The sequence below is a fragment of the Delphinus delphis genome, chromosome 15 (assembly GCF_949987515.2).
Source record: "Delphinus delphis chromosome 15, mDelDel1.2, whole genome shotgun sequence".
In the NCBI taxonomy this organism is placed as follows: domain Eukaryota; kingdom Metazoa; phylum Chordata; class Mammalia; order Artiodactyla; family Delphinidae; genus Delphinus; species Delphinus delphis.
Window position 1 is genome coordinate 50,597,721 of NC_082697.1, and position 18,842 is coordinate 50,616,562.

The following is an 18,842-nucleotide window of genomic DNA, read 5'->3' on the forward strand; positions in this document are numbered from 1 at the left end:
CCCAGCCGGCATGGGTGAGGGCGGCTTGGCGGCCGCAGGGCCTCCTCAAGGAGGCTCCCTGTGTGGGCTCTATGCCTCGGCACAGGCTGATGCGGAGCTTCCTGTTCTGGTGGGGTGGCTGCTCCAGAAGCGAGTCCTGATCTAGGGCTCACGTCTTATGCTACTGGTCACCTGTCCTCCCCTCCTCCTGCCAGTAAAGTCAGAACATGCAAAACTGAGCTCTCGACCTCCCTCCCACAGGCGGACCTCCTCCAGTGGGGCTGCCTCACCACCCACTTGTCACGAGGCCCTGCCTCACCTCCCACAGCCAGACCGTCTCAGGTGGTGTTGCTTCTGCCCCTGAGATGGTCGTCTGTCCACTCCCAGGCCCCCCCACCCCCTCAGCTCTCACCTCCTCACTGCTCTCCTGCACTCACTCTTGGCCTCCTGAAGTCCATTCCTCCACACAGCAGCCACACATAGTTTTTCCAGCACAGATCTGACTGTGTCACTTTTTGCTTGAAGCCACAGTGGCTCCTAGTGCTCTCAGGATAAAAACCAAATGGCAAGGCCTGGATGGTCCAGCCCTGCTCAGCCTGTGAGCTTCTCGTTCCCGCCTTGTTGCCCTTCTGCCACCCACCCAGGACCTTTGCACATAACTTTCATCTTGCTGAAATGTCCTTCCACCTGGGTTGAGTTTCCCTGTGTGTCCTTGACATTGTAGTGTTGCGGTTAGATTCCCTGATCACCCTGAGCAGGTCTGCTCTCGTATCCCATGGCTTTCCTTCTTAGCTGTAATCTGAGTTGGAACCTTGGTGTTTATTTACGTGATCCTTTGGTTCACACCTGTGTCTCCTAGGCTGTCAGCACCATGATGCTGAGGGCTGTTGAGCGAATGCGTGAATGAATCACACGGTTGCTGCTGGCCCCTGAGTCCCCTGCCCAGCCTACTTCCCCAGCTTTGCTTCTGCCTCATAAGTGTAGGGACCTCCAGGGAGGCTGCCAGGAGCCTGGGTAGATGCTGGGCTGGGCCCTGCTTATATCCTGTCTTCCCGGGGAACGCTTTCAGAGCCTACATGGAAGATGCCCCACTGCTGAGAGGAGCTGTGTTCTTTGTTGGCATGGCTCTCTGGGGAGCCCACCGGCTCTACTCTCTCAAGAACTCCCCAACATCTGTGTTGCCGTCATTTTATGAGGTAACTTGGCTTCTGTACCGCAGTGAGCTGGTGAGGGCGGGAAAGCTCACCTCAGCCCCACCCAGTGGGGACAGGCCTGTCAAGACGGGGAGTCTGCTGCAGGGGCAGGAGGTGGGGGGTGGGCACGGGGGGAACGTGTGCAGTCATTTGCTTTGCAAGTGGGGTTGCGATGTAGGGCCTTTGAAGGTTTTATCCTCAAGCAAATATTATATTTTGTGAATTTCATTTTCTACAAATTAGCATCAGGACTGCTCAGGATTCCCCCTGGGGATAGTGACATACTTGCTTTCGACAGTTTCCTTGGTCAAGTGGCAAACTTGCTCTTGGTCTAGAATGAGGCCAGAGTTAATAGCTTGTGTTTCCACCGTGCCTGGTGGAGTTCGGAGCACTTTGCATGTTTTCATGTAGCTGTCATGGCACCCTGGTGAGCTGGGGCAATCACACCATCCTCATCTTACCTGACAAGCAGATGAGCTGTGTCATGTCCCAGCTGCCCCTAATGGGGTCCTTCTGGCCACACCCTGTCTCCTGGGCAGTGGAGGCCATGTTCTTTGCACGTTGCTTGCATCAGGGTAGCTTTCAGGTTCTTCTAGGCCAGGAAGCCAGGGACCCAGAATTTGAAATGAATGGTCTGGCTACGTCAGGCCCTTTGGAGCCAGTATAGAAAACACACTTCTGGGTTCCTGAGATACTACTTTTGTGGCCCACGAGATGTGCGTGGGAGCGAGGCATCTCATGCTAGGTTCCAAGGGCGACGTGCTGGGGCTTCCTGTGCGTGAGCGCAAAGGGGCTGATGCTGCGTGCCCCCCGGGCCGTGTTCCAGGCCATGACCTGTCCGAACGAGGTGGTGTCCTATGAGATCGTGCTCTCCATAACCAGACTTATCAAGAAGTACCGGAGGGAGCTCCAGGCTGTGACATGGGACATCCTGCTGAACATTGTTGAACGCCTGCTTCAGCAGCTCCAGGTGAGGTGGGCACAGGGAGAACCGAGACGGCCGACCCGTTGGCCAGAGGGCCCCTTCCTGGGGGGCGTGGACCCATGGGGGCCTCTCCCCGCCCCTCCAGGGCCCTCCCTCAGAGCTTGCTGGGCCGTGTTCTCTGATGGCTCTTGGGTGGCAACTCACCGTCCACTGAAGACGGCTGTTTTTCCCAAATCCCCTCTATCAGTTGAAGCAGGACTATGTAATAGGTGAGTAAGGGGGGTGGGGGGTAGTGTTGATCAAGATCGACAGAGTAACATGCCAGGTGGCCTCCATGGCCTGCAAGTGGACCCTGAAGACAGTTCCCAAAGTGTCTCGAATGCTGCCCGCAGTTGGTGGAACTTTGGAGGAGGGCTTTGACTGTGGCAGGAAGGAGGACGTGATGGTGCAGGGGCTGCAGATGAGATGAGGCCCCATATAGCATGGGCTCGGGTCTGGGGCACTGGGGCGGGCTTTAGGCGGATGGCCAGGCCCGTGGGAGGAAGGACCGGAACTCAGCAGGGCCTGGGTTCTTGTCCCTCAGGGGTGGCTGCTGGGCCAGATCATTGTCACGACCAGCTGGTCAGGCAGTGCTTCATCTTGGAGTGATGGTCTGGGAGGCCACACCCCTGGGGCCTCCAGAAGATGCGAGAGCCTGAGGGAGGTGTGAACACACTAGTAGTGGAGGCCCGCCATGTGGGCACAGCCAGGACCCCTTGGGCCCCACCGTTCCCCAATGGGCAGGAATAGCACTCGTGCCCCCTGTCCAGTGGGAGGACCTGAGAGGGTGTCTGGATTCAGCTCATTTGAGCTGAGGACTCCAATGCCGAGTCCTTGAAGGGAGCTGAGATCCCTCCTGTGTAACCGTGCCTTCGTGTTGCAGAGCCTGGACAGCCCAGAACTCAAAGCTATCGTCCACGACCTGCTGACCACGGTGGAAGAGCTGTGTGATCAAAATGAGTTCCATGGCTCGCAGGAGAGATACTTTGAGCTCATTGAGAGATGTGCAGACCAGAGGCCTGTAAGACCACCTCTCTCTCCAGCACAGTGGGTCTTTGGTGCTTGGGCAAGCGGGTGGTTTAGGTCAGGCTGCTGGGGGAGAGGAGGGGCTGCTCAGCTCCCGGAGGTCTGGCTGTGTGGGTCTGGAGGCAAGTTTTCCGTGAGTTTGAAGTAAAAACCTTGGCAGGCTTCTGCTCCCCTGGGATTTGTGCTCCAGCAGAGAAGTCTGCCGTGCCGTCAGGAGGCTGAATGCGTGTGGGTCTGTGAGAGCACATCACAGCCTAAGCATCCGTTTCCTCCTACCTGTGCGGAGGGAGGGGCCAGTTGGCTTCATGCTCAGCATGTCTGCTCTCCGAAAGGCAGGCAGTCCTGGTGCCAGAAGGGCTCAGCCTGATGCAAGGCTTTTATGTGGGTTTTATCTTTTATTTCTTTATTTTGACTGTGTTGGGTCTTCGTTGCTGCACGCAGGCTTTCTCTAGTTTCGGCAAGCGGGGGCTGCTCTTCGTCGTGGCGCGCAGGCTTCTCACTGCGGTGGCTTCTCTTGTTGCAGAGCGTGGGCTCTAGGTGGGCTTCAGTAGTTGCAGCAAGTGGGCTCAGTAGTTGTGGTGTGCAGGCTCTAGAGCACAGGCTCGGTAGTTGTGGCACACGGGTTTAGTTGCTCCACGGCATGTGGGATCTTCCTGGACCAGGGCTTGAACCCATGTCCCCTGCATTGGCAAGCGGATTCTTAACCACTGTGCCACCAGGGAAGTCCGTTATGTGGGTTTTAAATGAATCTTCACTGCTGCCAGCAGGGCCTTTATCGTGTGGGCTCCCTACCTGGGCCTCGGAGTGGCTGGTCTCTTGGGCCAGCAGCATGGGGCCGTATTTATCAAAAAATCTCTGGAAGGGCAGAGCGGCTCATTCACTCCAGGTCTTTCTTCCTTTGACAGGAGTCCTCCCTCTTAAACTTAATAACCTACAGGGCTCAGTCAATCCATCCAGCAAAGGATGGCTGGATTCACAACCTGCAGTTACTGATGGAGAGATTTTTCAGGTAGGCAGCCTCTGGAGGCCCACCTGACCCTGTGTCTGCACTGCAGGCAGGACACTGAGAGTTAGCACCTTCCTCTCCGATTCTTGAAAGTGACAGTTCTCACTGAGCAGGAAAGGGTTTGTCTTCCAGAGGACAGAGTTCTCTGAGGCCTCTGTGCTTACTCCCTCCTGTGGAGTGGTCATCTAGAAAGAGGCCATTTCTGAGGGCCAGGTTCTCTGCCCCTTTACCCCATTCTTGGTCTGGATGTTGCCGAGCTGGGCCCCACGCGGGGAGGATCTGGAGTCAGTCTTGCCTGACACGGAGGTGGGTGGGTCTGGGGGCTGGGTCCCCAGGGAAGCCATTGGAGGTTGGGCTACTCGGGCTGGGGGAGGGTGAGGCCGGTGGCTGGTGCACCCGCCCAGCCCCAACAGGTGTGCTCCTCCCCCCAGAAACGAATTGCGCAGTGCTGTGCGTATCAAGGTGCTAGACGTCCTGTCCTTCGTGCTGCTCATCAACAGGCAGTTCTATGAGGTGTGTATCCATGCTGGCGCGGGAGCCCTGGGGCAGCAGGTGCGAGGGCGGCCTCCACAAGCCATGCGGGGTGATGCTCACCCGAGAGGCAGCGCGTGGCCCTTTCAGGGCACTACATGCCTCCTGGGGTTGGCCTGGGACCTGGGGTCTGCCAGCGCCTCTCTGTGGCAGGCTTTGTTTCCTCGTTCATCCCTCCCTCCCTCCCTTCCTTGGTGCCTTCTGCCAGGCCTGTGGCTGAGCGGCCAGGATGGCATAGTCCCTGCCCTCAGGAAAACAGTCTTGCATGGGGACATTTTCTTTTTATTTTTATAATCACACTCATCCTCCGGGCTCTGGGCTGATCACCAGATGCCAGGGTGGTGGCAGCCCCTACCAACCTCTCTACTGCATTTCTTCCCCTCCAGTCCATCCTTCACTAGGTTTGCAGCCAGGGCCTGTCCTTCTTTCAGAATCGGCAGCGGCCTCTGCCCACTGGGCTCTCTTCTCCGGGAGGTGTGCTCAGGCTCTACATCTCCCCTCGTTTCCCAGCACCTTCCTCACCGAGGCCTCACTGGAATGCCTGGTATCCCTAGGACCTGCCCACCCCTCCTGCCCTCTCAGCCTTCCCTTTCCCTGCATCTCTGTCCCTTGGAATTCATTCTTTTTCAGAGTCCAGCTCAGTGCTGCCTCTTTTAGGAAGCCCTCTGGGTTCTTGAGTCCCTCGTGTTGGGGTCGCTCTCGTCCTGCTCTCTGCTCCTGTAGCGCTTTGTACCTGCTTCTGTGAAAGCGCTCGTCCTGCTGCCCCGTTATAGTGGGCTCTGTGATGTCGGGGATGAGGTCTCTCTATCCCCAGGGCAGAGAGCCCTCCACATGGGATCCTTCTTAATTGTGATGTTGAATGACAGAGAGGGAGCAGGGACATTCACTGCTGCATCACGTCTGAGTCTGAGCCTGTGGGCCATGCCCCGGCTGGGCCAACGTGTAGTCGTCATCATTCTCCTGAGCCAAGGGGACGCACGGAGTGCCCTGGAAGAGGCCTGGGCCTCTCAGGCGCTCGCACACCCCTCTGCTGTTGTCCCAAGTCTTTAACGACGTGTTAGGTGAGTTTTGGCCGTGTGGCCAGTGGCTCACCTGGCTTCTCTTGTGCTTGGTGCAGGAGGAGCTGATCAACTCAGTGGTCATCTCACAGCTCTCCCACGTCCCGGAGGATAAAGACCACCAAGTCCGAAAGCTGGCCACCCAGTTGCTGGTAGATCTGGCTGAAGGCTGCCACACCCACCACTTTAATAGCCTGCTGGACATCATTGAGAAAGTGAGAGCCACTCGAGCCTGGGGCTTGGGGCGCCTGGGCTGCCATTGGGACCCCTCTCTGTGGCAGAGCCCAGCGGACAGCAATGTTCTTTGGACCCGCTGTCTCCGTTCTCTGCAGGGAGACTGCCTGGGTCTCTCCGAGATGGGGTTCCCTCCTAACAGAGATGGGGCGGTGTTGGGAGGTCTGGCCGGGCCTGCTGCTGCTTGGCGCTGTCCTGCTGCCGTGCTGCCCAGGGGTCCTGGGACATGGCTCTGTGGCTTCGGGGGAGACTGGCTGGGGGTGGGGTTTGGGCACATTGTCCTTCTGCACAGCCAGCATCCTTTTAATTTCAAAATGCATTGCAGTTTCTGAACCATGCCTTGGATGAGGGGAGTGCATCTTTCCTCTTGAGAAATAAAAGAGAAAGTATTTTTGGGTAGAAAATATCAGATCTGATGGTTGCTGCCTCAGGGAGCCCAGAGTTGGGAATTTAAATAGAGATCTTCTCTCTGTAGGTGATTGCCCGCTCCCTGTCTCCACCCCCTGAGCTGGAGGAAAGGGATGTGGTGGTGTACTCGGCCTCCTTGGAGGATGTGAAGACTGCAGTCCTGGGACTCCTGGTCATCCTTCAGGTGGGCCTCTGCATTTCATTGGAGTGCTGCTCTTTAGCGACCCATCCCCGAGGAGACCTGGGCACTCCCTGGGGTCTCAGAGGGCAGTCCGAGTGTGATCCCAACTCCTCGTTACAGTGGGGGGACCAGGTCAGAGCCCTGACCAGGTCAGGGAAGCGTGGACAAGGCCCAGCCAGAGCCAGTCTGTGAGAAACACTCCCAAGCCAGGGCCAGAACCACCACCTCACGTCTCTCCACAGCCAATGAGGTGGGAAGGGCTGGTGTCCGTTCTGTCCCCACGGTTGTTTGGTCTTTTTTTAATAGCTTTTTTGAGATGTAGCTTATATATCATACAGTTCATCCGTTTAGAGTGTATGATTCCATGGTCTTTGTTGTATTCATAGAGTTGTGCAGCCATCATTAGAGACATTTACCCCAAAGCAGCTCCATACCCATTAGCGGTCACTCCTTATTCTCCCCTCAGCACCTCCAGCCCTTGGCAATCACTAATTCACTTTCTGTCTCTGTGAATTTGCTTATTTTGGGCATTTCATAGACATGGAATCACACAATATGTGACCTCATGTGTCTGGCATCTTGCATTGAGCATAATGTCTTCAAGGTTCATCCATGTTGTAGCGTGTGTCGGTACTTCATTTCTTTATATGGATGGGTAATAGTTTATTGTACGGATAGACTATATTTTGCTTATCTATTCATCAGTTGATGGACACTTGGGTCACTTCCACTTTTTGGCTGTTGTGAATCGTGCTACAGTGAACACTCACAAGTTTCTATGTGGACATGTGTTTCATTTCTCTAGGGGATCCACCTAGGAGTGGAATTGCTGAGTCAGCCGGTAACTCTGCTTAATCGTTTGAGGAACAGCCAGGCTGTTTTCCACAGGGCCTGCTCCATTTTACATTCCCAGCATCAGTGGATGAGGCTTCCATTCTCTCCACATCCTCACTCACACTCCTTATTTTCTGTTTTTTTGATTATCACCATCCTAATGGGTATGAAGTGAAATCTTACTGTGGTTTTGATTCGCGTTTTCCTAATGATGTTGAGCATCTTTCCATGTGCTGACTGGTTGTTTGTGTATCCTCTTTGGTGAAATGTCTGTTCAGATCCTTTGCCCATTTTTTTTTTTTTTTTTTTTGCGGTACGCGGGCCTCTCACTGTTGTGGCCTCTCCCATTGCGGAGCACAGGCTCCGGATGCGCAGGCTCAGCGGCCATGGCTCACGGGCCCAGCCGCTCCGCGGCATGTGGGATCTTCCTGGACTGGGGCACGAACCTGTGTCCCCTGCATCGGCAGGCGGACTCTCAACCACTGCGCCACCAGGGAAGCCCTCTTTACCCATTTTTTTTTTTTTTTTTTTTTTTTTTTTTTTTTTTGCGGTACGCGGGCCTCTCACTGTTGTGGCTTCTCCCGTTGCGGAGCACAGGCTCCGGACGCGCAGGCTCAGCTGCTATGGCTCACGGGCCCAGCCGCTCCGCGGCATGTGGGATCTTCCCAGACCGGGGCACGAACCCGTGTCCCCTGCATCGGCAGGTGGACTCTCAACCACTGCACCACCAGGGAAGCCCTTTACCCATTTTTAAACTGGGTTATTTGTCTTTCTCGAGTTGTAAGGGTTCTTTCCATACCCTGGATACAAGTCCTTCATCAGTCAGACAATTTGCACACATTCTCTGTTCCCAATCATTCTTGCCACGTCGTGCTCACTCTCCTGCGTGGTGGCTGTCCTCACACGCTCCTGGGCACCGCCTGGCTCTTGAGGCTTGATGGAGCTGTGGACTTGTCCCTTTACGTCCCCAGCAGGGCAGCGATCAGGCTCTTCCACTGGCTACCGCCCTCGATCACTGACTTGCAAAGCATTGTGGTGTTATCTATACTTAAGGTCACCTGCCAGTATCAGTATTGTGTAAAATGTAATATTTGAATCAATTGGTTCATAAACTACTTCGTAAAATGTTGATGGTAGAACAGTTTCCGTCATGTTTATACGTGATGGACTTTTATTATCTGGTGTGGAAGTTTAAAATTTGATAAAAAGTGGACGGCACCTCCTTGGTGTCTTGTCCATAGCAGCCCCGTGCTCCCTGTGTCCTGACTTGAGGGGTTGTGGGGAGCCCTGTGGCCTGGATGAACCCAGAAGCCTATACGGAGAATGAAAAAGAGATGGTCTGTTGCCCTCACTTGGAAATCGAGCCCTGGTAACCCGGGGCCGCAGAATTGAGCTGTTTCCTACGTGAGCAAAGTCCTGGGCCAGCCTGTTTTCATTTTTTGTAATTAAAAAGTAATATATATGTCTAGTTAAAACACGCGAACAGCATAAACATAGCAAAAAGTTCTGTTCCCTCCTTTCTTCCCACCAAAATGGGCAGGCAGAGCAGTGGCTGCCCAACTCCATGGGTGTCCTTCCTGAGATGCTTGTGCTTTGTCAAGCGTGGTGTCCAACTCCCTCCCCTCTCCCTTGTGTGTGTGTTTTGTTTTTTGTGGAAGGCAGGGATAATGCTTTTATGTTGTTTTTTTAAAATTAATTATTTTATTTTGGGGGGCTGCGTCAGCTCTTCGTTGCGGCGCGCATGCTTCTCTCTAGTTGCGGCGTGTGGGTTCCAGAGTGCGTGGGCTCTGTAGTTTGCGGCACACAGACTCTCTGGTTGAGGCACACGAGCTCAGTTGTTGTGGCCCATGGGCTTAGCTGCCCCACAGCATGTGGGATCTTAGTTTCCCGAGCAGGGATTGAACGCGCGTGCCCTGCATTTACCACTGGACCACCAGGGAAGTCCCTATATTGTTTTTGAACCAAAGAGACACCACTCTGTTAATCATTTTTTTCTTTAAAAAGAATATCAATAAAAAAATAAATGAAATTCAAAATAAATAAGTAAATAAAAGAACATCAGTGATACGTTTTTGAAGCACTGCTCTCCTCCAAGGCTCAGAGTACCACAAAGGGGACCCTTGGCTGTAGCTGGGTCCCTTGGGTCCCTCCTGCCCCAGCACCACCCCATAACCCCTGCCCCCAGAACCAGGTTGCTGGCAGCACTGCGAACTCTCACACCTGGCCTCCCGTAGCCTGGCTTGTCAGGGAGGTGCTCTTGACCTTGCAGAGGTGGGGGAGACGGGCTCACTGTGGGGTTAATAACAGCCCCAGCAGCTAGGGGAATTATCCCCTTTATAACCCCTCACGAAGCACACCTCCCACCTTGCTCTGCCCCTGGTTTCTCCCGCTTTGCCTCGTGGCGTTGAGAAGGTGCTCTGTCGGTGCACATGGATCCTGTCATGCGTTGCTGTGTTGTGTGCCATTGGGCAGGTTTCTCTGATTCATTAACCAATTCCCTGTTGATAACACAGATATGTGGCTGTTTCTGGTTTTTTGCCTTCACCAAGGGTGGGCGCATGTGGGCGTACCCGTGGGATGAAGCCCTGAAGCAGAGTTGGTGGCTTGAAGTGTTTGTACATTTTAAAGAATGGTGGGTACGGCCAGTTACCTCCAAAGCGCTTGCCTGGCCTCTCCCCCCGGGCATCAAGGTGCTGACTCCCCGGCTGCAGTTTGGCCTCCTGCCCTTGCAGTGACCAGCGCGCTCTCTCTGCAGACCAAGCTGTACGCCCTGCCTGCCAGCCACGCCACACGTGTGTATGAAACGCTTGTCAGCCATATCCAGCTCCACTACAAGCACACCTACACCCTGCCCATTGCCAGCAGCATCCGGCTGCAGGTATGTTCCCTGGGGCACCCAGCAGCTGCATCCGGCCTGGTGAATGCAGTGGCTGCAGACTGGAGAGGTGGCAGGGGGCCCGGGAGGGGGGTCTTCAGCAGACTGTTCCTTCCTTAGCACCAGCTGTGGCTGCGTCCTCCCCAGGACCTGCTGCTTTTTCCTTTGCCTGTGGTCTGCATGCCTCTCAGTCACATGGCAGCCTGAGATGGGGGCAGAGAAAGGGAATTGCTCTGGAGCCCCAGACCCCTGGTGCCGCGGAGTCTGTTAGTGACTGGCAGCAGGGGTGCAGGGCAGGGCATACTGGTATGAGCTCCCACCATGGGAGCTGGCACCAGGATGAGCAGAGGGCACTGGGATGGAAGCCCCGCTCCCTTTCAGAGCGTCTGCCCAATGGGGCAGCCCCCTGTCATTTGGGGACTCCAGTTAAATGACCCACCAATAGCTGGGGGAAGTGACAGTGTCCTGAGCAGAGCTCTGCTGTCTCTACCGGGGCCGTGCGATGATGCCTGGGCAGGTGCAATATGTCCACTCCCGCTGTTTCCCCGGGTGTGAGAGGCTGCCATGTCGCCCAGCTTTTGTGGGAATGTCATAGCCTCCATGGGCTCTGAGGGAGGAGGCCATGAGTGCCCGCGCCTCTCCGCCAGCACCACCGTCTGCAATGAAGTCAGGGCGTGGTTGCTGTTAGCGCGGCAGCCTTTCCCGAGAGCTGCGCTGGTCTGCATGGCCAGGTGGCGGCTTTCTCTCTGTTGGACCATGCCTCCTGCTCTCCGCAGGCTTTCGACTTCCTCCTGCAGCTGCGGGCCGACTCGCTGCACCGCTTGGGCCTGCCCAGCAAGGACGGGCTTGTGAGGTTCAGCCCCTACTGCGTCTGCGACTACATGTACGGTCCTGGGTCCTGGGGCGGGTGGGGGGTGGGGAGCTCGCTGCCCTCCGCCCTGGGGTGGTCCTGTGTCTGAGGGAAGGTCCCAGAGGCATCCTGAGCACAGCCCTGGGTTGGGGCTTGGGGCCTGCATCAGTCCTTAGCCTTGTGGAGCGGGAGCTCTGGCCTCAGTGCTTCTCCCACTTGCTTCCACAGGGAGCCGGAGAGGGGCTCTGAGAAGAAGGCTGGTGGCCCCTTGTCACCTCCCACTGGGCCCCCTGGCCCGGCACCTGCAGGCCCCGCCGTGCGGCTCGGCTCGCTGCCCTACTCCTTGCTCTTCCGTGTCCTGCTGCAGTGTTTGAAGCAGGTGAGATGGTCAGACCCTCCGGCTGCATTAGGTCAGACCAAGCAGTGACTGGTGCTGCCCGGGGGCCACTGTTCTTCTCCCGCATTGGCAACCTTGGGAGGTTCACTGCCTGTTTCTTGGTTGTCTGCCTCGAGGCCTCACAGCGGTTCCGTAGCCATGTGTTGAGCGCCTGCTGTGTGTGGTGCATCACCAGAAGCTGGGTGTGGAGCCGAGGAGACGTTCCTTCCTCCAGGTGGTGGTTTTGGTACAAGAGTGAGGTGTATTGACAAATAACTGGATTGTAGGATGGGGTGTGCCTTGGGAGGAGGCACCAACAGGCTGTGCGGGACTGAAGCGGGGGGTGCCGTCACATCTGGTTGGGGGCATGGGGAGGGGCAGGTGAGGGCAGTCTTGAAAGAGGGGGAAGATTCCAGCGGCAGGAGTAAGCAAAGCCTGGAAGTAGGGGAGGTAAATTCCCTGTGGCGGGAGGTGGAGGAGCTTGGGCCTGTTCCCCAGTGGGGCAACGAGGGAGGAGGGTTGGTCAGCAGTGTGCCGCAGGCGGGGCTGGGCAGCCCGGAATAGGCTGGGGGGCACTCCTGGGGGCCACGGGTGGGGAAGCAGAGCTGGATGGAGAGGCGGTAGCAGGTTCCCCGGGGGTACCGGGGTTTGGCATTAAAGGGGTTTGTCGGAGATTTCCTGTGAGCGTCTCAAGGTCTCCGTGTCACAGTTGGGATCTGGGGAAAGGCTTTTAGGACTCCTGGCCATTGGTGTAGTTTATGGGCAGTGGTCACCCCAGTGGAGGTTGGGAGGGCTCACCAGGGAAGGTCCGTGCAGGCCACAACCCTGTCCTCGATGCTGTGGTTCTGGGTCAACTTTGGTCCTGTGGCAGGTATGTGGGCTCATGGATCGTTGAGGAATACTTGCTTCTCTTTAAGCTAGTACAGTAGCTTCTTTCCAGATCCATCTTCATTGTGCTCTGGGCGGGCATCGTCAGAGCCCCTTGGGTCCAGTGCCCTTGGTAGGCCGTCCTCGGATCACCGTTGGGAAGGTGGGGAAGATGGGGCCGGTGTGCAGAAGTTCCAGGTCCTGCTGAGAGGAGAGGGGTGGTGCTGCACTGGGCCTCCTGCCCTGCCTGGCGTTTGGAGGCAGCGGCCGCCGTCCAGGGCTGACTTTTTTCTGAGTAGCGTCTGCTCCCCGAGCTGCAGGGACTGAGGGCCCAGGCTTGTGTGGAGAACAGGAGAGCAGGTCTGAGGCCTCGCTGCTGTCCAGATCAAGCTTCCAACCCTGAGACCCCGTCTTCCCTGTTCCTGCAGGAGACTGACTGGAAGGTGCTGAAGCTGGTGCTCAGCAAGCTGCCCGAGTCTCTGCGCTACAAGGTCCTCATCTTCACCTCCCCGTGTAGTGTTGACCAGCTATCTGCCGCCCTCTGCTCCATGGTGCGCCTTCCGCTTCGGGCCTTTCCTGCGTCGTGCACAGCGGGTCCGCGGCCTATGTGGTGGGTGGGGCCACAGCATAGTTCCTCAGCTCTGAAAGACTGAGGCCTGGGAGGCAAACTTGGTCTTAACTCCTTCCCCTCTCCTCCTCCCTGGGGTCTGTCTCCCTGGCGGATCAGTGGGCAGCCTCCCACTTCTCTGAGAAGGCAGGCTGCTGGCTAGAACAGGAAGTAGGAAGGTCCTCGGGCTTTGACCCCTTCTCCCACTGGGCCTACATTCTCAGGGGCCACCCCGTGCCCCCTGGCCACCCAGCTTGACCCAGCTGCCGGGCAGGGCTTCACATCTGGCCCTTGGCTGTTAGCTTTCAGGTCCCAAGACCCTCGAGCGGCTCCGAAGCACCCCAGAAGGGTTCTCCAGAACCGACCTGCATCTCGCTGTGGTTCCCGTGCTGACAGCGTTAATTTCTTATCATAACTACTTGGACAAAACCAGACAGGTACCAGATGGGAGCGGGTTGGTTGAGCTTTGAAAGCCTGGTCCCCAGGATGCTTGCTTCAGCCAAAGGGGCCCAGCGTTTTCCTCCTAACGGGTGGCTATTGGGCCAGGGCGAGGGCATCTGGCTCTGCTTCCCTATGTGGCCAGTGCACCCCTGCCAGCTGGCCCAGCCTGGAACCGCGGACGTTTGAACTCACTGGTGCTCCTGAGTTGTCTCAGGGAGGAGTGGGCTTAATGAAATGCTTGAATATCCCCCCTCCACACATATGCAGTGCTATTTTCTTTCTAAGGAGCTTTGCCTGGCTTGTCCTTGCTACAGTGTTAGGATAGGTGCTGAGACGCTTGGCGGCGCCGAGCCTGTTTTGAGAGGCATAGCAGCCGGGCAGAGGGCCCCCCCTCCGCCTACCTCCAACTCTGTCATGAGGTGCAAAAAGCACACGCAGTAATGCCTGTTTTCTTAATTCTGCACTGCTGGGTGGGAGGCCTGCAATGAGCCATCACCTTTACTTTCTCTTTAAATTCCTGATAATTTTGTTACTCTGCCCTCATCAATCAGGGAACAGAAGTCTTAGGGAGCTCAGGTAGCCCACTCAAGGCCACAGCAAGGCGAGAGGCCTAAACTCAGACTCAGTCCTGTTTGGGTGGTGAGCCCATTGCTCTTGATCAAAGTGCTGTTGGAAACTCACACTCGACTTGCCATCCCCCACCTCACTGCCCACCCCAACTCCTGGGGTGAGTGTGAGCTCCAGCTCCTTCTGTGTGGCCTGGCCTGGTTCTCACTGGGGTTCCCCGAGAACCCTCAAGGCCCAAAGTGTTTCTGAGGGGTGGGGCTGGCTGCAGGAAATCACAATCATCCACAGGACCTTAAGCTACCAGGTGGTTTGCCCGAGGCTGTGGCCTGAGATGGCACTTGTCTCCTGCTGGGCACAGCTGAGCCATCTTCATGGGGGACTCTGTCCAGGGTTGGTGTGGGCCCGGCGGCCTTGCTGTGTTAGGCAGATCCTCCCCTTGCCAAAAGGCCAATCAGTTGGGGATTCCAGAACCAAGGGGGTGATGAGCCTAGCATGTCCTGGCTCCAGGGTGGGCTGGGGACCTGGGACCCCACCTTTGTGGGGGTGTGGGGAGGTGTCAGGAAGACCTTGACCAGACCAGCTTTGCTGTCCCCTTGGCTCAGGTGGGGTCAGCTGCTGGTGGCTCTGCCGCTTAGGTGCCTGAGACCTGGGATAAGGCACTTGGCCTTTCTGAGTCTTGGTCTTCTCCTCTATAGAACATTCTGGAGTGGGAGAGGGGAGACCAGGCCCTGGCTCACCAGAATGGCTCTCTATGGGCAGGGACGGGGCACAGAGGGCCAGCCTGTGGTGGGCCTGGTCTGAGGCATCCATGTTGTCCCACAGCGGGAGATGGTGTACTGCCTGGAGCAAGGCCTCATCTACCGCTGCGCCAGCCAGTGCGTGGTGGCCCTGGCCATCTGCAGCGTGGAGATGCCTGACATCATCATCAAGGCGCTGCCTGTCCTGGTCGTGAAGCTCACGCACATCTCAGCCACGGCCAGCATGGCCATTCCACTCCTCGAGTTCCTGTCGAGTAAGCATCTGTGGCTTCGCACGTGTGTATCTGGGTGTGTGTGAGTGAGGTGGACCTTGAGTTTGGGGCTGTGCCTTGCCTGAAGTAACTTGTGCTGCCTTCTCAGACCTCACCTTGGCTGCCTGTAGGCACGTTGTGCTCCATGGGCCACCCTTTGCTGCCTCAGGGCCTTTGTACCTTCTGCCCCTGTGCTTTGAACGCTTTCCTTCTTGGCCTTCGAGTGGCTGGCTTCTTTCCTCCCCTCAGTGTCAGTTTAAATGGCACAGAGCCTCCTGTTGCCTGACCTTGGTCCCTACTCGGCCTGGCTCTTAGAGCCTCCTCTCTGTCCCCCCTCAGCACACACTACAACTTGGAGAGGCTCTACTCACCCCTCAGGTTGTGACGTCCAGGAGCTTGGGGTGCCCCACTCGCCCCTTCCCAGTACCTCATGCATGTCTGGCCCTCAGTCGTGTGGACAACAGGAGCAGGGCAGGGCTTTGTTTCTGTAAAGGGCCATGTGTGATATGCCTTGGCTGCCTGTTCTTTTTGCTTACAACTTTTTGAAAAGGTAGAAACCATTCTTAGCTCACAGGTCATAAAGTGAGGCCACTGGCTGGATTGAGCCTGGGGACCATAGTTTGCCAGCCCTTGGAGTAGAGAGCCGAGGCCCAGGGGCAGGGGAAGGTCCTGTTTGGGTGGGTTGTGACCTTCACTGCTTTGCTGCCTTCTTGGGTCGGAGTAGCTGCACTGGCTTTTTAGACACAGAGCACAGGACTCTAGCAACACCTGCCCTGCTGTGGCCGTGGGCCCATCTTTGCCAGGCCCATCTGGGCTCCCTCACTGGCTGACTCTTGGTGTTGCAGCTCTGGCCAGGCTACCTCAGCTCTACAGGAACTTTGCAGCAGAGCAGTACGCCAGTGTGTTTGCTATCTCCCTGCCGTATACCAACCCCTCCAAGTAAGTGCTGCCGTGTATCCCTATGAGACCCTACCCCTCCTGGTTGTGGCCCAGGCCAGCTGGAGGCCTCTGCTTGCTGGAGGCCAGGCCTCTCAGAGTAGAAAGCCACATAGGCTCCCTGTGGCCATAGCACCTCTGATCTGCACCCCCAGCTCCTGGCTCATTTCCCTCGGGTGCCACGCTGGACCTCCAGCACTTCTCTTTTCTTCTTGTCGCAGGTTCAATCAGTACATTGTGTGCCTGGCCCATCACGTCATAGCCATGTGGTTCATTAGGTGCCGCCTGCCCTTCCGGAAAGATTTTGTTCCTTATATCACTAAGGTAAGCCAGCGGAGGCCGCGTCCTTTGTTAGGGCCGGGACCTGCTTTGCCGCTGGCTCACCATGGCTGGATCAGGGTGACGGGCAGGGGAGAGAGAGGTGGGGCGCCACTGGGACACAATTCTGCCACCCTTGTCCTGGGCCTGTAGCTCATCCCAGGCTCACAGTGTACCTGGGCTGGCAGGTGTGGAGGGAAGAAGCCTGTGGGTGCCTGGAGGGCCAGTACCTTCTGGCCTGCGGCTCAGGTCTGCTCCACTCTGCCAGGGTCTGCGCTCCAACGTTCTCCTGTCTTTTGATGACACCCCCGAAAAGGACAGCTTTAGAGCACGGAGCACCAGTCTCAACGAGAGGCCCAAGAGGTGCGGGGCCTGTGTGGGCGGGCCTGGTGTCAGTGGGGCAGGGCAGGCCCGCAAGCTGTGGCCTGTGGCCGGCATGGTGCGTACGGGCTGGGGCTGAGGGCACGCCCTGCGCAGACCACGCTGGGCTCCAAGGTGCCCTGGGGTTGTGAAGCAGGGCGGGGCCTGAGAAGGCTGCAAACGCCCCACACGTGGCTGGAGAGGCCAGCGCTGCTCCTCAGCAAGCCGGTTGCTGTGGCCTGCGGTGTTGTGGAGCCTGCGTGCTGGGTCGTGGCCAATCCTGCCTGGGTGACGGGCGAGTACAGATTTGCTGAGTTGGAGATTGAGGTGCTAGTTCTAGGGCGTCAGGTTTTGGGACTGACTCCGCTGAATAAGCCCAGGGTTGCATCAGGGCAGCTGACTCCTGAGAAGCCAAACACCTGGCCTGGATGGGAGGATCCAGGGTCCACAGATGCCCAGCCTCGGGCCAGGGTGGCTTGTCCCCCGAGCTCTCGCCCAGCCCATTGCTAATGGGGTCATGCTCTTCTTCATCACAGCCGCTTTCGCCAAATCTGAGAAGAGCCGTGCTAGGCCTTGTGGTTTCGTTTGCATTTCATTTGAACGGCTGCCCCCCTTCCTGTCCCCCACCTTCCTGTCCAAGCTTTTTTGGCTCTCCCTAGGTGGGAATACGGCATTTTCCAGAATGACCACGTCAGTGTGATCTAAGTCAGAAGCTGTTCTCTCAAGGTCCTGGTGGCTGGGGGCCAGGGCCTTGAGCTAAGAACTGACCTCTTTTTGAGCTATGACCTTCGGGGCCTCAGCACCTGGTCCCGAGCGGGTGGGCGGGACGCCTGGTCAGCACAGCCTGGAATCTGCCGTGCGATGCGGTCCACACACATTTAGTTTGCACTAATGTTCTTTGTTTTGGTATCATGCGTGAAACCTTACTTTTTCTGTCATGTTTACAAGATGTATTTTCATGCATTTTTGTTTTCTGTTTCTTCCCCCTGCTAACTGGCCTCTGGCATGGTTTTTTGTTCATCTCACCCGTGGGCTCTCCATCCTGACCCTGTGGCCTGTGACCTTTCCTCCTCATCCCTCCAATGGCTTGTTTTCCCCTCCCGGGAGCTGGGCTCTCTGGGGCTTGGGCCTTCCTTCCTCACCTGGTAGTTTGAGGATAGCCAGACCCCCCAAACAAGGCTTGAATAACTCTCCACCCGTGAAAGAATTCAAGGAGAGCTCTGCAGCCGATGCCTTCCGGTGCCGCAGCATCAGTGTGTCTGAACATGTGGTCCGCAGGTAGTGGGCTTTGTTGGGTGGGGGGCTCAGACCCTGGAGCTTGGCCCGTGAAGTGGCGCTGCCAGGCGGGAGCACCCGGGTGGCGGTGCATGGGGCTGCTTGCATGACCTCATCTCCTGCCCACGCCCTCCCTGGCCAGAGCTGGAGGAGAGCCCAAGTGGCAGCCCTCAGGCCGCAGGGGCCCGTCCTGCCAAGCCCTGCCCTTGGGCCCGGGGAGCCTGGTGGAGAGGGGTGGAAAGGTTGCATTCTGTCACCAAGGCTCGTATGGGTGCGGGCTGGCTGCACAGCATACTCAGAGGCCGGCCTGGGAGCCTAAAGCAGGGTGACCACTGTGAGATAGAGGGTGTCCAGTGGCAGCGCCCACAGGCCTCTCCCTGGTGGTCAGGGGCCTTTGCAAATGAAAGCAGCGCCCATGCAGGTCAGGTGGGGACACACTCTCCAGGGTTCGGCTTTTCTTTTATATTCTCTTCAGTGGACTTTCTTCTTAAGCTTTTTTTCTAGGAAAGGTCTGTTTTCTGCTGTAGCTGAGAGGGAATGGGGGCTTTTGTGTAGGTCAGTGGGCTGGGGGCCAGCCTGCGAGAGGCTGGGCAGGGGAGGCCTGGCCTCTCCAGGGGTGCAGTCTCATCACTTCTCCCTGCTGTGTCCGGGTGCAGGTGTGGGCTCTGGCGGGGGGAGGGTTATTGCTTCGTGCCAACAGGCCAGGCTGCACTGTCTCCTCACCTGGAAGCTCCTTCAGGCCTCAGTGTCCCACAGCTCGGAGACCCACCCGCTTGCTGACGCCTGACTGGGGCTCCAGCCTCAGGCTGGCTTCCACCAAGTGGGGTTTGACTTGGTGGGGAGCTGGGGTTGGGGAGTGGTCAGTGAGGCTCTCCTTTTAGCTCTTTTCCAACAAATTCTTTATCATGAGCAAAACTCGGCAAAGGGAGTATGAAATTTGTATCAGA

At 57.0% G+C, this 18,842-nt stretch overlaps 1 protein-coding gene across 5 annotated transcripts in view; it reads left to right on the forward strand.

The window, feature by feature from the left end:
- The window catches only part of TSC2 (TSC complex subunit 2), a 37,348-nt gene that overhangs the window by 7,154 nt on the left and 11,352 nt on the right, over positions 1 to 18,842 (forward strand). For 3 of the 5 annotated variants that reach the window (XM_060031509.1, XM_060031510.1, XM_060031512.1), the window contains exons 10-26: positions 1,049 to 1,175; positions 1,999 to 2,142; positions 3,020 to 3,157; positions 4,068 to 4,171; positions 4,600 to 4,681; positions 5,817 to 5,972; positions 6,467 to 6,583; positions 10,170 to 10,292; positions 11,066 to 11,172; positions 11,368 to 11,518; positions 12,811 to 12,933; positions 13,292 to 13,426; positions 14,820 to 15,009; positions 15,852 to 15,945; positions 16,164 to 16,266; positions 16,529 to 16,623; positions 17,770 to 17,898. In XM_060031509.1, the coding sequence (XP_059887492.1) occupies positions 1,049 to 1,175; positions 1,999 to 2,142; positions 3,020 to 3,157; positions 4,068 to 4,171; positions 4,600 to 4,681; positions 5,817 to 5,972; positions 6,467 to 6,583; positions 10,170 to 10,292; positions 11,066 to 11,172; positions 11,368 to 11,518; positions 12,811 to 12,933; positions 13,292 to 13,426; positions 14,820 to 15,009; positions 15,852 to 15,945; positions 16,164 to 16,266; positions 16,529 to 16,623; positions 17,770 to 17,898 (2,118 nt within the window). The remainder of the gene's footprint in view (positions 1 to 1,048; positions 1,176 to 1,998; positions 2,143 to 3,019; positions 3,158 to 4,067; positions 4,172 to 4,599; positions 4,682 to 5,816; positions 5,973 to 6,466; positions 6,584 to 10,169; positions 10,293 to 11,065; positions 11,173 to 11,367; positions 11,519 to 12,810; positions 12,934 to 13,291; positions 13,427 to 14,819; positions 15,010 to 15,851; positions 15,946 to 16,163; positions 16,267 to 16,528; positions 16,624 to 17,769; positions 17,899 to 18,842) is intronic. The other 2 variants (XM_060031513.1, XM_060031514.1) reach the window with 1 other exon arrangement.